This window comes from Sphaeramia orbicularis, chromosome 5 (assembly GCF_902148855.1).
Source record: "Sphaeramia orbicularis chromosome 5, fSphaOr1.1, whole genome shotgun sequence".
NCBI classification, from domain to species: domain Eukaryota; kingdom Metazoa; phylum Chordata; class Actinopteri; order Kurtiformes; family Apogonidae; genus Sphaeramia; species Sphaeramia orbicularis.
The window spans coordinates 49,926,756-49,947,668 of NC_043961.1; the positions used below are offsets into that span (position 1 = coordinate 49,926,756).

A 20,913-nucleotide genomic window follows, 5' to 3' on the forward strand; every position below is an offset into this window, starting at 1 on the left:
TGACCAATATTGTCCCGGCCTCAGGTTCAAATGAGAATTTGGCTCATTTACAGACTTGTCATTGATTTGATATCGTTTTATCTGTGAATGTATATTTAATTTTGATGCAATTTTTGCATTTTATACACTTTTTTTCTAATTTCTATTTTTTATGTTATAAATTCTGGTCAAGTGGGTAATGTTGTCCGGTGTCAGGTTCAAATGAGAATGTGGCTCATTCATCGACTTTTATCGAAGAGCGTACGAAGAATTTTCAATACTCATCAATCCTCAGTCTTCAAAAGGTCGTTCATGGTGTTACACATCATTTGCCTACATTCCACAACTAATTCTCCTGCCTTTGAGGATTGAAGTATGGCTGAAAAATGGTTGTTTGCCATGAAAACTGAGTTAAAACAATTTACTCAGGTACTCCAGGTGTCCTAACATGTTTATTCACCATTCTACCTTTAATGAAAAAGGATAGATGTGCTCATTTTAGTTGTCAACCTTAAATACATGTGGATTGGAAAACACTAGCAAAGGCTGTTTTTTTATGTTGCATTTTGTGACATCAGTATAAAATACATGTAATCACTGACGAAAACGTTCTTAGTTTGTTCATAACTTTTTTAAAAACAACTCTGGTGGACATAGAACTTCCTGATTTGGATCATAAGTGAAACCTGTAAAGGCACCAGGTCCTATGTTGGACATAGAACTTGTTGACCAGGGGCAGCTTACATACCTTGGAATCAGAAAGTTCTATGTCCATTTTTAACTTCTTACATCTCTAAGCTTATGGAGATTTACAACATGTTAACAATATGTTTAGGGTTCCTTCCACAGTCAACACTATTCCACACAAAAAGATGATTGATAACTGTCCAAATATCAGATCAGACAGGTGAAATTTTCAAACTCCATTTTCTCAAAATGAGGAAAAGTGGACATAGAACCAGCTGATTCTCAAGGCATGATATGTAAGACTGAATACTGCTGCTTAAGCTATATCAGATCAGGGAAGGTTGTGGTGATGATTTGCCTGTAGTTTATTAGCAAACAATCATCTCTCAAAAATAAATATCCTACGAAAAATTAGTCATTAAATTGTGTGTGTGCATAGATCTATTAATTACACCCCTAATTTATGCTTTTATAAATCTTAGCCTGGCAGATGTCTGTTTTCTCCCACACAGAAACCAGGGCACACAAATGTATTTGATAGAACATTTTATTCAGACAGAGACGAGCAGACAGTGAGATTAATCCAGTTTGGTGTCTTGTCTCCATGGTGATCGTCCTTCTCCTCAACCCATGATCTAGCAAAGGAAGGACAAATAAATCATTATGCGATTATCCTAAAGAATATGACCACAACACTGCATGAATAGGTAAACCTTGTTCGCTGCACATTATGCATTTATTTTTGGTTTATTTGATGAGGACATTTACTGTATGAAGTGGAAATAGTGATTCAGTACAAGTATCACAGTGTTTATAGTGAATTTCAAAGTTGAAATTGCATCTTTAGAAGAGTTTTAAGGGGGTAAAGTAGTACCATGAATAAACACAAGGACACAACAAGGTGCACATTTGACATATTAACCCTTTCATGCATAGTGGTCACTCCGGTGGACAGTTCTTCTCCAGCTGTTCTCTTGTATATTCATGGGTTTTGTTGTTTTAGTTCCATATCAGACAACACAGTGGACGCTCATGCATCATCCCATTCACTGATATTCATACTGTTACTGTAACTTTGCTGTTTTTCATAAACCTGATCTGCAGTAACATGTTTGAGTGTAAATCAATTGCTAGTTATTATTAGACTGTAATTAACAGTTTTCCTAAACAAAAAGTGAGGGTTTTTAGCATATTATCTCCATGAAGTGAGTAATAACTAATATTAGGGTATGTTAAAATGGGAGAAAACATCAGATTAGCAGCATTAAAAATGTTTTTATTTCATAGTTTTCACACAGTATATATTTTAACCCATAAAGACCCAAACATCCACCATCTACTAAAATCATCTACTGATATAAACTGTTTAATACCTGTTGATCCATTAATCCTACCAATCCATGTAAATAATTGGTGTAAAATACAGTTTGTCGTCTTTTCATGGTCATCAGATATGACCATATTTGGATGTTTAGAGGCTCTGCAGTTACCGTGGAAACACCGTCATCTTCTCCAACATTGATTTTCCAGTCAAACCCATGGAGTTGGATCAATGACAGTGGATGGACACACTGGGTTTATGTTCAGTTGATGGTATATTTTACTGAAAAAGTCACTTTTCCTTCAGTTTTCTCTATTTTTTGATATAATAATCTTCAACTTTACTCTGAGCTTTTGTAGACATCTACATAATTAGTAAATTAAATGTAGGTAAATACCAGATTTCCACTGAAAAAACACAAAACACAGAAGATAATATTAAATAATTGGTGATAAATCACATAAGGACAGTTAAATATTGAGAAAATTGTATTTGGGAAATGACACAAATGTCACACTGGGTCCTTATGGGTTAAATATATGTTTCTTTGCTTCAAAAATTAAACACATGGTGTCGGGCTGAGTGGACATTTTTGCAAATGAATAAAAACGAGGTTCATTCATCAAAATTTCAATCAAAAATTTTTTTTCATGCCTAAAGAGGAATAAAAACACTGAGGACAAAAATCTCTGATTAAGGTTCTGATAATTCATGCATGAAAGGGTTAAGACATGAGTTTTAGTCTTTAACCATTAAAAAGCCTAAATCGTCTACCAATGCAAAATCTATATTAACTATTTAACCACTAATCCTATAATACAGAGAAATAATTCAAATAAAATGCAATTTGTCATCTTTTCAGCAGCATCAGATGTTTTTTTTTTTTGTTTTTTTTTGTGGACACAGCCATAGTCTCTATAGTTACCATGGAAACACTGTCATCTTCTGCAACATTGATTTTCTAGTCAAACCCATGGAGTTGGATCAATGACAGTGGATGGACACACTGGGTTTATGTTCAGTTAATGGTATATTTTACTGAAAAAGTAATGTTTCTTTCATTTACTTTGTTTTGACATAATGCACTTTGAATTACCTCTGAGCTTTTATTAACAACTACATGGTCAGTAATCATCTACCAGTATCAAAATCTTTAATAACTATTTTATCCACTAATTCTACAATACAGAGAAATAATTAAAATAAAATGCAATTTGTCATCTTTTCAGCAGCATCAGATGTTTTTTTTTTTGTTTTTGTTTTTTTGACACAGCCATAGTCTCTATAGTGACCATGGAAACACTGTCATCTTCTGCAACATTTATCCACCAGTAAAACCCATGTAGTTTAACAAATGACAGTGGATGTAGACACTTCTTTTTATGTTGAATTAATTGTATATTTTGCTGAAAAAGTAATGTTTCTTTCATTTACTTTGTTTTGACATAATGCACTTTGAATTAACTCTGAGCTTTTATTAACAACTACATGGTCAGTAATCATCTACCAATATACAACATCCTTAATAACTATTTTATCCGCTAATTCTACAATACAGAGAAATAATTAAAATAAAATGCAATTTGTCATCTTTTCAGCAGCATCAGATGTTTTTTTTTTTTGTTTTTGTTTTTTTGACACAGCCATAGTCTCTATAATGACCATGGAAACACTGTCATCTTCTGCAACATTTATCCACCAGTAAAACCCATGTAGTTTAACAAATGACAGTGGATGTAGACACTTCTTTTTATGTTGAATTAATTGTATATTTTGCTGAAAAAGTAATGTTTCTTTCATTTACTTTGTTTTGACATAATGCACTTTGAATTAACTCTGAGCTTTTATTAACAACTACATGGTCAGTAATCATCTACCAGTATCAAAAATCTTTAATAACTATTTTATCCGCTAATTCTATAATATAGAGAAATAGTTCAAAGAAAATGCAATTTGTCATCTTTTCAGCAGCATCATATGTTTTTTTTTTTGTTTGTTTGTTTTTTTGTGGACACAGCCATAGTCTCTATAGTTACCATGGAAACACTGTCATCCTCTGCAACATTTATTCAACAGTAAAACCCATGTAGTTTGACAAATGAAAGCGGATGTAGGCACTCCTTTTTATGTAGAATTAATTATATATTTTGCTGAAAATCAATGTTTCTTTCATTTTATTCTGTTTTGATATAATGCACTTTGAATTGACTCTGACCTTTAATTAACAACTGCATGGTCTGTAAATTAAATATAGGAGAAGACATGGTTTTCACTGTAAAAATGCAAAAGATAATATTGGAAATAAATGGTGATAAATCACTTGGTAGAGACAAATTCATTTGGAAGTCACCATAAAAATAGCTCTGGGTCTTTAGTGGTTAAACTAATGAAATTTTACGGTAAATTGGTGATAAAAGAAAAGTACCTTCAGAACTGACTGAAAAAACTGAAAGATGAGGCTTTGTCTGCACTAACACATAGCTTTTACACCAAGTGTCTGTCATATTTCATTTAATAAATCCAGGCCATGATGAGCCGTCTGTTGGTCATTACAGTGTCATTTCTTTTTTTCTTTTTTTCTTTTCTTTTATTGTGGAAGGCAGTCCTACAAATTTGGTTAACAATCAGAAATGGGCCTTAAGTGACAGCCTGTGATTTACAGAATGAATCTATTATTGTGTATTTGTTTTATCAGCTTTAGTATATCTTATATTGTATATCCATATATTTTTACTAGTTTTATCATATTTTTGTATAGTATTTTGGGCACTTTGCATTGTTCTAAATATGCTCCATAAATAAACTTGACCTTAGTGATTTTGTTCACTTGTTTTATCACTAATCATTTATTTTACATTAAATATTTTACTTTAACACGAAAGACTGTTGTTTTTTGTTTGTTTTGTTTTTAGTTGTTTTTTTGTTTTTATTTAACCCTTTCATGCATAGTGGTCACTACGGTGGGCGGCTATTCTACAGCTGTTCTCTTGTATATTCATGGGTTTCAATTCATACCATTACTGTAACTGTGCTGTTCTTGGTAAACCTGATCTGCACTAACATATTTGAGTTTAAATCAATTTGTAATTATTATTAGACTGCAATTAACAGTTTTCTTTAAAAAAAAAAAAAGTTGTTTTTTTTTTGCATGTTATCTCCATGAAGTAAGTAATAACTAGTATTAGAGTATGATAAAATGTGAGAAAACATCAGATTAACAGCATTAAAAATGTTTTTATTTCATAATTTTCACATAGTTTATCACTTTCTGGCGATGGTTTTAAGTACATATTTCTTTGCTTTAAAAATTAAACCACTGGTTCCCAACCTTTTTTGGCTCATGACCCCATTTTAACATAAAAACTTTCTGGCGACCCCAGACATCCAAAACGGAGACATTTTTTTGCTAAAATTAATTTGTTTTTGATCATGTAATAGTTTGCCATAATATGCTGCAAGTAAAAGTTAATTTTAGAGGACATTTAGGCGATATAATGTATTATATACATACATATACTCTGTTCGGTCCCGTTTTTGAACGCGACTGTGTCCAGGCAGGTTGAAGTGTAGTTACACATGCGGTCACATGATCGGGTCAATCACAATTTGTCCTCTCAGATATTATATCCTGCCTTTTATTTGAACTGGATTTTTACTAGGAAAATTGTGTGGTGTTTTAATTACAATGACATATATACTGAATCATTAAAAAATATTTTTATCAGTAATTTACTTTTTTTTTTTTTTTTTATCAATTACTAGAAATTTCAGGTGTCCCCATTTGAATTCCAGGCGACCCCACGTGGGGTCCCGACCCCAAGATTGAAAAACACTGAATTAAACACATGGTGTCCAGCTGAGTGGACATTTTTGTAATGCCACAAAAAATAGGTTCATTAAAAAAAATTTCAATCGCATTAACTTTTTTTCATGCCTAAAGAGAAATATAAACACTCAGGACAAAAATCTCAACTAAGGTTCTCATAATTCATGCATGAAAGGGTTAATTTCTGTAATATTTTCAAAAAAAACAAATTATATTGACAGCAATTCTATTTATAAAACCAATTAAAGGGGATAACCTCCAAGAAGTGAATACTTTTTATAGGCCTTGTAAAGGAGTATTTTCTTTAACATAACAGTTTCTCTGCGTCTTTGGCTGAAACACTCACGCTGTTCATCCAGCTGATGTAGGCAGAGACACGGGTGAAGACGGTGGGCTTCCTGTAGGCGTTGCAGCCAGAAGAAGACACGAAGCTGGTCACACCGTGGACAACCCACTTGCCACCGACGCTGCAGTTCAGGGGGCCACCAGAGTCACCCTGAAATAAGAAACAACAACACATCAAAGAGTCCAAAAGTCAATAACCGGTGGCTTTATTTCTGAGTCAGATAGGGCATTTTCTAAAGCACTTTACACATTCCCATTTACTTTTCATATCCCGTCCCATCTGACAGCCTCAGGCAACTTTATGCAGAATATGAGCTTGACACTTTGTGCATCTTAAGCACCAGCCCAAGGCCGAATGCCTCTGTTGATTCAGCAAGTATCTCTGCATGTGTCCTCCAAAATATCTTCTCTGGCAGGACAGGGTCAGCTCAGAGGTACACGCTGACTTCCACTTTGTCATGGTGGAGTGAAGCTGAAATCTGAACAGACCCAGAGTGACTAATAGGGAAGATTCCCAATGGGCTGGCTCATGTTCATCTGGAGTTTGGGCCGGTTGGATGGGAAAAATAATGTTGACACTTATCTGTCACTTCTCTAATCTTCTTCTTGAATTCATTCTCCATTCAACTATGCATTCATTCTCCATTCATCTGACAGCGCAGCCCCTACATCGCAGTAGAATAGATGGGTTTTACCATCTGAGGGAATTCTTCCCTCCCAAATGTTTAAGTTGGTTGGGTGTTTTCTGGAGCGGTAAAATTAAATATTGCACCAGAATAGCGCGAAACATCTGTGGGTGGTGATGTAGGGCAGGAAGAGGCCAGGTGGAGCTGAAAACACCAGGTTAAAGAAAAGAAATAAGGCGTTGGAAGAAGATGCTGCTAAATGTGTAAAATGTACAGACCTGTTTTCCAGAGGACAAACCCCAGTTGCAGCCGATAAAAAGATATATGGAAATAATTTTGTATTGTCAGTGTATAAGGCTATTGCGCAACGTTTGCAATGTCAACTTAACATAGTTTATTTTGAAGAGCCCAATACACACCATTAATCACAAATATTGAGTTTCAAGCTGAAAATAATAAACATAATTTAGAAGTGCAATATATTAAATTAGTTAAACCTAACAATAGAGCGCCTCTCTGTTGGGAAGAAAAATGCAATTTTAATTTTAAATTATTTTAATTTCAACTTATTGCTCCTGTACCAAGGTTATAATAGTTTTGGATTTTTCATTACAGTTTAGTTTTATTTAGTTTTTTTTCTCTAATTCAGCTAGTTTTTATTTGCTTTTAGAGCAGGTTTTCTAGTCTTTATTTGTTTTCATTTTCTTCTAAATGCTTAGTTTTAGTTTAGTTATAGATTTTTTCATATCTGTTCTCTTCTTCTCTGTCATATTCACATAAATCCTGTACAGAACTCTGCTGATTTCTCTCAACTTCAGTCTTTATGTTGCCAGGTAGAATGGGGACCAGAGGTGACGGACCATGAAGTGATTGAATTGAAGTGTAATTGATTTAATGCAATATTCAAATTTTCTGGCATACAGAATTTTGGGTTTTCATTATCTGTAATCCATAATCATCAAAATTTCCAGAAATAAGGCTTGAAATATTTCACTCTATGTCTAATGAGTCATATAATATATGGGTTTCACTTTCTGAAATGAGTGACAAAAAATATTGAACTTTTTCATGATATTCTAATTTTTTGAGCTGTACCTGTATTTATTCTCTGCACCTTTGAATCATTTGTAAAGTATTTACAGACTTTACTGTGTGTTTTGTTTTACCAGTGAGATTAAATTGAAAACCTGTGATTTATCAATTTTTCAACAGAAGATGGACATTATAAAGAAATACAGAAATGACAGGAAATAGGAGCATTCATTTGAGTTCTTCTTGGTATATAAATAAGGATAACTGAGTCACAGTGGTTTGTCATTTTTTAAAAGTAGATCCTCAGAAACACTTTAACCCTTTCAGGCATAGTGGTCAGTACAGTGGACAGCTATTCCAATATTTATCACATCCACTAAATTGGACGCCATGCATCCCTGGCTGTATTTCAACTGCAAATTATACCATTACTGTAACTTTACTGTTCGTGTTAAACTTGATCTGCTTCAACATGTTTTAGTGTAAATTGCTAATTGTTCTTAGAGCAGTTTTGTTTTGTTTTGGTTTTTTTTTTGCTTTTTTTTTTTTTTTTTTTGCATAATATCTTCATAAAGTGAGTAATTACTAGTATTAGAATATATTACAATGTGAGAAAACATCAGATTAGGAGCATTAAAAATATTTTATTGTATAGTTTTCCCACAGTACATCATTTTCTGATGTTAAATACACATTTCTTTACTTCAAATGTTAAATGTATGGTGAACATTTTTGTAACTCCATTGAAAATAGGTTCATAAAAAAAAAAAAAAAAAAGAAAGAAACAAAGCAATTGCATTGTTGTTACATGCCTAAAGAGAAATGAAAACACTCAGGAAAAAAATCTTGACAAAGGTTCTTATAATTCATGCATGAAAGGGTTAATTTATAGAATTAATGAAGACTTGAAAGCAGATTGTTTGGGCTCACCTGGCATCCAGACTCACTGCCGCCACCAGCGCAGACCATGGAGTTCTTGACAGTGCTGCCCCACCATCCGTAGCTAGAGCAGGTCTTGTGGTCCACGACGGGAAGGTAGGCCTGTTTGAGCTGAGCAGAAAGCTGACCACCAGCTGGAGATGGAAGGAAAACAAACCCATCTGATAAGTGCTGGATAGCAGGATCACACTGACGTCACTGACCTTCTCCTTGTGTTTATGGTGTCCATGTGTCCTGTGGCAGACTCACTCTGGGTGCGTCCCCATCCACTGATGTAACAGGGGTTGTTGTGGGGCAGGACCTGGCCGGAGGGAGGGAGGGCACCCAGCTGGACGTAGTTGTTGAGAGTAGCATCAGAGGACAGACGCAGGAGAGCAATGTCCCACCTGGAAGAAATCCAGCTGTTTTTCAGAGTGGGGCTTTGCCACATGTGTTGACATATCTAGTTTAAATATGAATATATTATTACTATATTACTATGTAGGACAATATAGAATATTATATGCGTTTATATTATGTATGTATATGTGTTTTTGGTTTTTGTTTGTTTTTAAGGTTTTTTTTAAATATCTGAGAGTGTTGATACTGGTATGATAATTTGTAAATGGGTATTATTATATTAGTGTATTTAGGAATAAGGATGAGTTATATTGTTTTATTATTGTTGTTGTTATATTGATATTCATATAAAATAATAATTTCTATAGATCATAAGGAATAGAGATTGGGGGTAGGACTATATAAATTTTTACTTCTTCCTTCTCCTTTTCGAGCATGTTTAATTGCATTTATTTTTATTTATTTTTTTCATATTATTTTGTATTTTCTTTTTTCTTTTGTTTACTTATCAACCTTTTATGTATCATTACTGATATTTTGTTGGTTGTTTTGGTTTGATTTCACTGTCTACATCTTCAAAATAAGGATTTCAATCAATCAATCAATCAATCAATCAATCAATCAATCAATCTACCTATCAAAAGAAGTAGGACCAGTATGTTTACATATCTATCTATCTATCTATCTATCTATCTATCTATCTATCTATCTATCTATCTATCTATCTATCTATCTATCTATCTATCTATCTATCTATCTATCTATCTATCTATCTATCTATCTATCTATCTATCTATCTATCTATCTATCTATCTATCAGTAATACTAGTATGTTAGCATGGACTTTCAGTTTGCCTGGCTAAAAGTTCAACCCTACTGGTTTCATAGTACGGTTCTGGACATACTAAATAAATCTTGCATACTGTTTTAGCCTCCTAATTAGGATGTTCACATAGAATTAGGGATGAGGCCCGCAAATTAGTTATGACTACAAGTCTCATATACATTACATCTGTTGCATCAATTTAAATTTCAAATGTAACAATGCCTAGGCATATATTTTCCCGTCAAATACAATTTAAATAAAATTGTAGACACGTCTAGCAAATCCAGTCCAACTTTATCTTATTTTATTTTATTTTATTTTATTTTTTATCTTATTTTATTTTATTTTATTTTATTATTTGTAGCCATCACAAGCTAGTAAAACTGTGTTCAACTTGCTATAATTTTTGTGAAAAATCTATCCGTCTATATGAGTTTAAACATTTTCACTACTTCTACTAAAAATACTATTTGTGAAAACAACATTAATTGGACATTAATTTTGGTTGACAGATTCCATATACACATTCACTGAATGATTACGGTGAGCTATGCAACAGACATTAAACATCTTATTACTGGGAAAATCAATTTTCCAAGTGCTAATGGGTCATGGTGTAGAGGCCGAAAGCTTCAGTGACTTTGCATAAAATGGGACATTAATGAACATTTGTCATTTTGATTTAATATCAGGAATTGTTTTATTCTATGCTTTTAATTTTATATGAATCAAGGCTTTGCTCATAATACTTGAAAAGAAAAAGATAGATAGATAGATAGATAGATAGATAGATTAAAAATCAGAAGTATCAAAACAGTGAAACAGGCAAACAGACTTGGATAAAAAAGAAATTAAACTGTAAGGTGCAAAATAATCTATAATATTCAGGATGACGAAGGGACAAAAAGCCAAGTGTAGAATAAAAATAATACATTTTATAAAAACTACACCAAAAGCAACCACTCCCTCCAAATACAAACATAATGTGCTTGTAAATCTAACTGAAAGTGAACTGAACTAATTGAAATTAGAATTTTAATCTGGAATTCAAAAATATAAATGGATGAAGATTTAATGTCTGCTCTCCATGTACTGATTTGATATTTTCTAAGAGGAAGTAGGCGACAGCGTGAACCGTATCCACTAACCCTCCGGCGACGTTGTTGGAGTTCCAGTTGGGGTGGAGGTAGACACGGCTCACGCTCATGTACTGCTCCCTGCCCTCGTGGGAGTTGATGTTGTGGTCTCCGAGAACAACACGCCAAGTCCTGGAGCTGAGAACACAGCAAAAAAATATTGACTTTATTTTGTAATGTGTAATATAATACTCTTCACTTACTCAAAGCTACAGTTCAGGTTGAGGATGAACACATACAGGGTGGGGAAGCAAAATTTACAATGAACATTTAGTTGTTTTTTCTCAGCAGGCACTACGTCAATTGTTTTGAAACCAAACATATATTGATGTCATAATCATACCTAACACTATTATCCATACCTTTTCAGAAACTTTTGCCCATATGAGTAATCAGGAAAGCAAACGTCAAAGAGTGTGTGATTTGCTGAATGCACTCGTCACACCAAAGGAGATTTCAAAAATAGTTGGAGTGTCCATAAAGACTGTTTATAATGGAAAGAAGAGAATGACTATGAGCAAAACTATTACGAGAAAGTCTGGAAGATACTATTAAAGAAGAATGAGAGAAGTTGTCACCCGAATATTTGAGGAACACTTGCACAAGTTTCAGGAAGCGTGTGTAGGCAGTTATTGAGAAAGAAGGAGGACACATAGAATAAAAACATTTTCTATGATGTAAATTTTTTTGTGGCAAATAAATTCTCATGACTTTCAATAAACTAATTGGTCATACACTGTCTTTCAATCCCTGCCTCAAAATATTGTAAATTTTGCTTCCCCACCCTGTATATGCAGTGGCGGCTGTTGAAATTACTTACTGGTGGGGAGTAGTAGTAGTAATAGTAGTAGTAGTTTATTTCGAGCGCATAGAATCATCAGATAACAAAGAATCATACAACATGGTTAAAACAAAATAGATAAATACAATTTGTCTGCACTCGAAAAGGAGTGGGAAGAAGTATAACTTATTGACTCCTACCCCCTTTTTACAAACTAATAATCAAACTAGATCTGCTTCCTTTGCTTTGTTAACACACATTTTCCTCTGTATATTTTTTACAATAACACAAAACATCCGTAAAAACCCTTCATACACATTTTTTTAGTCACCTCACACACAATCAGATTTGCATAATCAACCATTTTTAACCCTTTCATGCATAGGTCACTACAGTGGACACTTATTCTCCAGCTGTTCTTTTGTATATTAATGGGTTTTGTTGTTTTAGTTCCATATCAGCCAACACAGTGGACACTTATGCACCATCTCATACCCTGACATTCAGACCATTACTGCAACTTTGCTGTTCTTGATAAACCTGATCTGCACTAACATGTTTTAGTGTAAATCAATTGTTATTTGTTAGACAAGAAGGCTTTTTTTGCATATCATCTCCATGAAGTGAGTAATTACTAGCATTAGAATATGATAAATGTGGGAAGACATCAGATTAGCAGCATTAAAAATGTTTTTATTTCATTGTTTTCATATCATTTTCTGATATTGGGTTTTAAACACACTTCTTTACTTCAAAAATGAAATGCATGGATATTTTTGTAACTCCATAGGAAAAAAAAAAAACTCAATCACATTGTTTTTTTCATGCCTAAGGAGGAATAAAAACACTCAACAAAAAAATCTTGGCTAAGGTTCTCACAATTCATGCATGAAAGGGTTAATATAAACAATAATATTTATATGCACTTTAAATATTTACTCCAAATACAATGATCAATGAATATGATAGTATCTTCTTATCATGATAACCAATTAACTACAATAATATCTTATTTTTTGCGTACTTCTATAATGCTCTATATTTTGTTATTATAGTGGATTTATACATCCTTTTAAATGGGAGCAGTATGCAAGTCAGTTTTCAGATGCACTGTAACCACATATCACCACTAGGATACAGGCACATGTACCAGTATTTTAAAAGATTAATTGAAATTGAAATTGAAATTGAAATTGAAATGAAAATAAAACACATTGTATCATTATACGTAGGAGTTCTACCATCAGAAAATGACTCCTCTATTTATTTCAGATTTTAAGTGCTCCTTGTAGGAAAGCCATAACAAAGAAGTGGCCAAAACTAGAAAAACTTACAGTGGGGGAGTGAACGAACATCATTTATGACATTTTTAAGATGGAAAAAATTACTTTTGCATCAAGACTATAACAAGGTTTGTTTTTGAAAATACGGGAAAGATGGATCAGGTTAGTCACACCAGTTCATCCATCGTTTATCTAAAACCATGTCTATGTCCATTTCACCCCTTATTTCCTTTTAAAACAGGGGTGTCAAACTCATTTTAGTTCAGGGGCCACATTCACCCCAATATGAAGTCAAGTGAGCTGGACCAGTCAAATAATACTAGTGAAAAAAGTAAAATTGCATTATGATAATGTTTACATCTACAACGTTTCCTTAAAAATGTGAAAAATGTCAACAGCTTGAAATGTCTTAAGAAAAACAAGTGCAGTTTTAACAATATTCTGCCTCAGTTTATCGGTTTTATCATTTACACATGTGCATTACAACTTACATTACACTTACAAATACATGAAACATTTAGTAATAGGTATAATATTGATAAAATTGCATTTACTTTTCTCAAGACATTTCACATTGTTCATATTTGTTCAGGTTATTCACATTTTTTTTGTGAAAGGATAGTTTGTTTAAAATGTAAACATTTTCATGTAATTTTACTTTTTTTTTTACACTAAAACAAAGATAAAAATCTGCAGTTTTCATTATTTATAGGTTATTATGATAGTATTTTTCTGGTCTGACACAATTGAGATTTAATTGGACTGTATGTGTCTGTATGGAACCTGAAATAAAATTATTTTGACACCATTGATTATTAACATCTTCAGCGTAATTTGCCCCTGGGCTGCATGTTTGACACTTGTGTTTTACACCCTTTTGTATTGATGTTTTGTTTTTGTTTTTTTAATCACAAACATGCACCCCAGCATTCCTGTTCTGTGGAATTTAGTTCTTAATTGTGTATTGTAAAAATTACGTCTTTGGTATTGCTGAAGGAGGACCAGTCATCCTTAGTTGTATTGTCTGCGGAGTCACAGACGTATCGCTGTGAGATTCAGTTGTAATGTTCAGATGAATGGATGAGTGGTGAATTACTATGTGAATAAATATGTGAACCATGGAAAATACCAATGAAAAGAGAACTGAAAAAAAGAAAATTAAAATACACAATATGTGTTTTCAGTCAGTTATTTTTATATATGTAAATTTCACTCGTCTATCCTTCAAACATGCACATTTTTCTGACTATTGTTAAAGTCAGACACGTGTCTTTACCACTGATAGTATGGACAATGCATTTAGACCAGGGGCGAAGGCAGTACAGGTAGATTGCATGGCATTAAAAAAAAAAAAAAAAAAAAAAAAAGAAAATCAATGTGAGGGCAATTTTTTTGTGCCCTGAAGCTCTCCTATATCTTGAATTGGAGGGGGTCTGCTGTGCACACACCATTTATAACAACAGTCTATTATGGTAAAGGGATGACCCTCAGGCACAAACAGGAAACACGTCACTTGAGTGCTCACCAAACAACCGAAAACATGTTTCAACTACACTTGAATGCAGATTATACACAGTACTCACTGGCTGTATCATGTATAGCTTGTTTATTTAAATATTAATGTTTTTGTAAAATAATTTTAGGTGATTCCTATTGTCTTTTTCTTTATGTGAAACAGGTGGGGGGAGCACTCTACTAAAGAGCCGCCACTACATGAACGATAAGTTGTTTTGCAGCCTGATCACAATCAAGGTGTACAAGTATATTTGCATCAGTTATTAATCAGTATTGTAAAAAGATACCCCCAAAGCCATTCCCAAAATGTTTCTTTGGTCATCTTATTACTAGATCTTGCAATCCTCCAAATTTGAAGAAAATTGGATAAATCTGATAAAATGGCGACCCAATGAGCATGAAAACATGTGCACAATTTTATTGTTATAAGAGAGCAAAATTATTGTACACAATGTTTTGTAACACAATAAATAATTACTACTCAACTCCTATGTCTTTTTTTTTTTTTTTTTTTTTTTTTACAAAATACACACATCGCATTGCTTTTCATTTATTGATCATTTTTGTTGAACAGCTGTTTGATTATCAATTCTTATTTTCAGTTTTAAGACAATTAACCATTTTGTTCTGAAAACCCTTCTTTTACAGCCCTTTAATTGTAATAATAGAATGGGAACCTGTTATTTAAGTATTATTATGACTAAATATGCACAACTAGACAGATTTTGGTATGCTCTCTGGCTGCAGAAAATTTGGTAACAATGTGGCAAACGGATGTTTACGTCGAACCACATGTTTTCAATGGCGCAGTGTTCACCAAAATTCATGTAGTGTCCATACACCAGTATACTTCCATCAATAATATGGCGTATATGTCTTATAGATATATTGTTATAACTTGTTCACAAATGTTTATTTACTCCTGTACCAGGAAGACTTAAAGATCTAACAGAGGTGTGACCATGTGCTAAGCCAGATTTCCATTCCAATCTTGTAGAGTCCGTACACCAAGTACTGTCCACACACCATATCAAAATATGTGGGTCTAATTTTATTGTTTCTGTCAATATATGGAATTTTTCAGCACGCATGCTTTGGACACGACATCTGTGCAATAAACAATGCATGATTATCCTGAGTGCTGAAACATTTGTATATCTTTGTAGGCATTAAATATGGAGGCTATTAGGCTGTAGTGTCTGTACACCCAATGATTTCTGATTTGACAGGGGCAAGCCTGCGAAATTTTTAGTAGACACCAAAATACAAAAATATTTTGGACTTTAAAAGAGAAATATCAGACAAATAAAATGGCCTGTCTGATTTTTTGATAGAGCATTATTATTTTTTATCTATATGTGCACCCTTTCTGGTACCCTTGATTGTGATCAGGCCGTTTGACAAGAATCAGAAGTTTGATGGAAATTTGGACCCATTCTTTTCACGAACTAAGATGCAGTGTTTACAAATGCCAAGTGAAATCTGACTTGAAATAGATAAGAAGATGTCATGGTTCCAACAGGAGACACTATCAGGAGTGGATCTTTAAATTCCAGAAATATATAATGCAATGCATCTAGGGTAGGTGAGAATCCTGTTTTGCTATTCATCAATATTTCAAGCTTTTTTAACAGCTATTCCATATTAAACTCCTACCGGTCCACACAGTGAGCAGCGGTCATGACCCATCCACGTCTGATCAGGGTTCCTCCACAGGTGTGGTAGAAACTGCTGCCAGATTTGTACTGAAGAGAGATCTAAAAGGAACACAAACAGAGAACATTCAAAGGCTCAAGCTGGGAAGGAAGGAAAAATAATTACATCATTACTGTGTGTTCAATTATCTGCACTTTATTTTCCGTTTTCTCATTTTTTATATTTACTTCTTATATTTTAACACAAATATCTGAACTTTCTACATCTTACAATTTCATAACAGGTTTGTTACTTTAGCTTGAACCCCTTCATGCATAGTGGTCACTACAGTGGACAGCTGATCAAAGGTGTTTTCTTGTATATTTATGGATTTGTTGTTTTGTGCATCATCCCATACGCTGCAATTCATTCCATTACTGTAACTTTGCTGTTCTAGATAAACCTGATCTACACTAACATGTTTGAGTGTAAAAAAAAAAATGCTAATTGTTACTAGACTGTAATAAACAGTTTTGTTTTGTTTTGATTTTTTAAACAAAAAGTTGTTTGGTTTTTTTGCATATTAACTTCATGCAGGTATGTTAAAATGTGAGAAAACATCAGATTAGCAGCATTAAAAATGTTTTTATTTCATAGTTTTCATGTAGTATATCAGTAAATAATTGTTTCTTTGCTTCTAAACTTGTCCAGCTGAGTGGACATTTTTGTAACTCCATGAAAAATAGGTTCATAAAAAATTAATTGCATTGTTTTTTTGTTGTTTTTTTTTTTTTGTTTGTTTTTTTTCATGCCTAAAGAGGAATAAAAACAGTCTGGAAAAAAATCTTGTTTGAGGTTCTCATAATTCATGCATGAAAGGGTTAATACATTTATATGGAATTATTTGATTTTCATTTTTGCATCATTGTGCTAATTCCCCAAGATAAATACTGTTTTCAGACAAGAAGGGACAACAACACATTAAACATGCCCACATAGCATTGATGTATATCATGCATTAGAAATATAACGTGGCAAAAACAATGGCAGACAAAGCAGACATGAATGGAAGGTGGTGTATATGACACTGAAAACTCAAACGGAAAATTGGAGTAAATTAACCCATAAAGACCCGAACATCCACCGCCAGCCAGAATCATCTACTGACGTAAAATGCTTAATACCTGTTAATCAACTAATCCTGTCAATACATGTTTATTATCTTTTCATGTTCATCAGATATGACCCATCTGGAAACACTGTCAACTTCTACAACACTGATTCAGCAATAAATCCCATGAAATTTGACAAATAACAGTGCAATGGAGACACTTGGTTTATGTTCAGTTAATGATACATTTTACGGATAAAGTCACTTTTTCTTCCGTTTTTTTCTGTTTTGATAGAATAACCTTTGAAGTTACTTGCTTGCTTTGATAAAATTCTATATGATCAGGGTATTAAATACAGGAAAACACATAATTTATACTGAAAAATGATAAACGCAGAGGATAATATTACAATAAATGGTGATAAATCACTTGCGAAAGACAAAGAAAAAAAAAGGAAATTGTGACAAAAATAGTCATGGGTCTTTAAGGGTTAATGTGAATTACATGCTGTTTTAATTTTATTTGCAGGTATATTACTTTAAGAGTGTAAACCAGTGGTTCCCAACCTTTTTTGGCTCGTGACCCCATTTTAACATCACAAATTTGTGGCGACCCCAGACATTCAAAATGGACTTTTTTTTTTTTACTAAATGAATTTGTTTTTCATCATGTAATAGTTTGCTATACTATGTTGCAAATAAATGTTAATTTTAGTTGACATTTAGGCTATAAAATGTGTATTATTATGGACAGAGGCAGAAAAGCCAGGGGTAGATTACTGCACAAAGTGAGAATTTTATTTTCCTTGGGCAGGATATGTACAGTCAGTCCAGCTTGGATTTACAATTAATACTGAAAAAACTCAAACTATGAATTATGAAAGAGTTGCAGCATCTGAAACCGGCCTCAATGAACATTTGAAAGATAAACAGTACCACAGTGCTTCAGTTTCAGCCTCACAGTTTGTCATGTCTTTCATGTATTGGGGTTGTCTCTCATCTCACCATATATTCTTTATTTGTGAGTTGTTGTTTTTTTTTTTTTATCCGTTACTAGAAATTTCAGGCGACCCCATTTGAATTCTAGCCGACCCCATGTGGAGTCCTGACCCCAAGGCTGAAAAACACTGGTCTAACATGACATGAGGTTTAATTCATTATGAGCAGAAACGGTAGAGATGTCCTTCATGTACCGTTCACTAACTTTGATCACATTTCAGAGCTTGTATTTGCACTTATTGCCGTCAAGAGTCAGTCCTACTACCAGAGTCTTTTGTACATGAGTAGAGAATGTCTTGTGTTTGCCTTTTTTTTTCCTTAACAGCAGTGGAGTTAAACAGAGTGTGCATTACCTGCCAGGGCCAGGAGTTGGGTCTGGCCACCTCACCTCCCACCACTCTCTCCTCAACAGTGTCCTCCAGGTACCTGGGCTGGGGCTCCAGCTCAGCCAGCACTGAAAGGAGAGAAGAAATACACTTAAATTAAGACTGTTGAACAGCAAAAGAAAATAGCACCTGTTCCAAATCTGCTGCTGCCCCATTAGTGCAATAATTTGAAGCACTTTATTGCACTATGCACTTTAGTTTTTAGTCTTTTAAATTTTTATACATATACATTTAAAATGTTTACAGTATTTTAGGCTACTTTTATATTTCACGAGGTGTGTTTTTATTTATTTATTTTTTTTAAATTTATAAACTGACACTGTAGTGAGCCAAGCACCGATATTTTGTTTAACTCGGACACTGACTTAACCCTCTGGTATCCCGTCCAGCAAGGCCCTTACTAAGCACCAAGTGTGCCTTTTTGGCACACTTGTGGAATAATGTCAAAAAAAATTTCATATACTTTGTTTTTAATTCTTTTACACTTTTTTGTATTTCATCAACTTGAGCCATAAATAAAAATACCAAATACTCAATAACTGTCACATTTTTAACCCTTTAAATGCCGTGTTTGTATTGTAAACAAACCATTTTTTTGGATCCAAAAAACACAAAAAACATTTTTTTTTTTTTTCAATATACTACATAAAAAATGGATCACGTATTTGATTTTTGCAGCCTGGCATATGTCAATGATTAACTCCAACATTGGTTAATTTGCATTATTATTTTTGGCGTTAGGTCAAATGTTCAAAGATATTAGCATCTGTCACCAAGTGTGCCAAAAATGCACACCTACAAATCAAACTATTAAATATTATATACTGATGTGTTTTTCTGCTCTAATTTGATTTTATTTTTGTAAATCAAGGTCAGCCCTCATCATACATATCAAATGGAAGAAATAGTGCGTTTTAGGCACACTTGGGAGACAGATGCTAGTCTTGTAATTTTCTTTTGTTTACAATGTGCACATTTTAGCTGGTGGCGAGAATTTTAAAGATTATTTAAAAATGAACAACTTTTGAATTCTAACCTTATTTAAATTGTGAAAAATAATATGAAGTTTTTTAACACCAAGTCCAAAGTGTGCCTAAAAGGCGCACCCGGATACTGGAGGGTTAATAAGGTACTGATGGTGCATTTATTGAATGATAATAAAGCAAGTCTGAAGTCTGAAGTCTGATACACTTAAATGCCATCACTTCAGGTGTATTGTGTCCATTCATGTGTGTGTGTTCGTGTGGTGGCAGTAGAATTAGAGGAATCAGAGTGTTCTTACCCAGGGCTGCGAGAGAAGTCAACAGAAGAAACCTGAGCATGTCTGCAGTCTCCTTAAACGTTCTGCGCTCAACACTTCTGCCCACGATTCTTTTATACTCTCAGGGCCTCGTCTGCTGATGTGTGGACATATGGGATTTGTTCAACACCAGCACATGTGTCCACCTGTGTCTGTCCCACAGTTATCACCACAGTGGGCTCTAATTCGTGGAACCGCTGACTCAGCTACTCAGTCCATTTTTCCACATGGATTAGGTACATCTGTGGGTATGGGCTTATATCTGTGTTTTACTTATTAACTTTTACATTTCACAAGACAGTGGCACTTTTTAGATGGAATAAATCCCTTTTTGAATTGTTTGTTTTTAGCTGACACACCTCTGTGTATATCACACTATACCACGTCACAAAGGACAACTTCACTTTTGTCCAAGGTGAAAGATGCATGTATGAACCATATATACATGTATACATTGTGTTTTCATATGTTTATGTTTATGTTTATGGGACATTACATTGGCAGTAAAATGGAGCTAACATACTGATGCAGTGGACTGTTACAGGAGTTTAGTGTAGGTGCAGCTGTTTGATTCAGGGCGTAAGATACAGCAACATAAACAGTAAAAGTTATGCAGAGTGGAATTAAAGAGAAAGTATCACATTCACCAATAATCTGTAAACAAGAGGAACTGAGACGGAATTTAAAATACTCAGAGGGGTATGGATCTTCTTTTTCTTAGATATCTTGTATTCATGCTTTATAATTGAAAGAACTCTACAGATAATTAAATGTATGTCCTAGTTTTAACTTGATAATGAGTCTTATCCTTTAAATGTAATCATTTACATTTGAGGACCTGCCCTTT

General features: G+C 33.6%; 1 protein-coding gene across 1 annotated transcript; it reads right to left on the bottom strand.

Annotated features, from left to right (window-relative positions):
- Nucleotides 1–1,257: 1,257 nt before the first annotated feature.
- LOC115419679 (elastase-1-like) lies at nucleotides 1,258–20,103 on the bottom strand. The gene is made up of 8 exons (XM_030134617.1): nucleotides 20,049–20,103; nucleotides 18,734–18,834; nucleotides 16,292–16,392; nucleotides 11,069–11,194; nucleotides 9,005–9,141; nucleotides 8,747–8,889; nucleotides 6,160–6,309; nucleotides 1,258–1,301 (listed from the first exon to the last, which is right to left on the bottom strand). Exons 1-8 carry the CDS (start codon nucleotides 20,086–20,088, stop codon nucleotides 1,290–1,292), a joined length of 810 nt encoding a protein of 269 aa, XP_029990477.1. The 5' UTR covers nucleotides 20,089–20,103; the 3' UTR covers nucleotides 1,258–1,289.
- Between the last annotated feature and the right edge of the window lie 810 nt (nucleotides 20,104–20,913).

Coding starts and splice junctions, on each gene's coding strand:
- LOC115419679 (XM_030134617.1), bottom strand. CDS start 20,088: ATGCTCAGGTTTCTTCTGTTGACTTCTCTCGCAGCCCTGG. Junction 11,195..16,291: donor GCTGCTCACTGTGTGGACCG/GTAGGAGTTTAA, acceptor CTGTGTTCTCAG/CTCCAGGACTTGGCGTGTTG. Junction 8,890..9,004: donor TGGATGGGGACGCACCCAGA/GTGAGTCTGCCA, acceptor TTCCATCTCCAG/CTGGTGGTCAGCTTTCTGCT.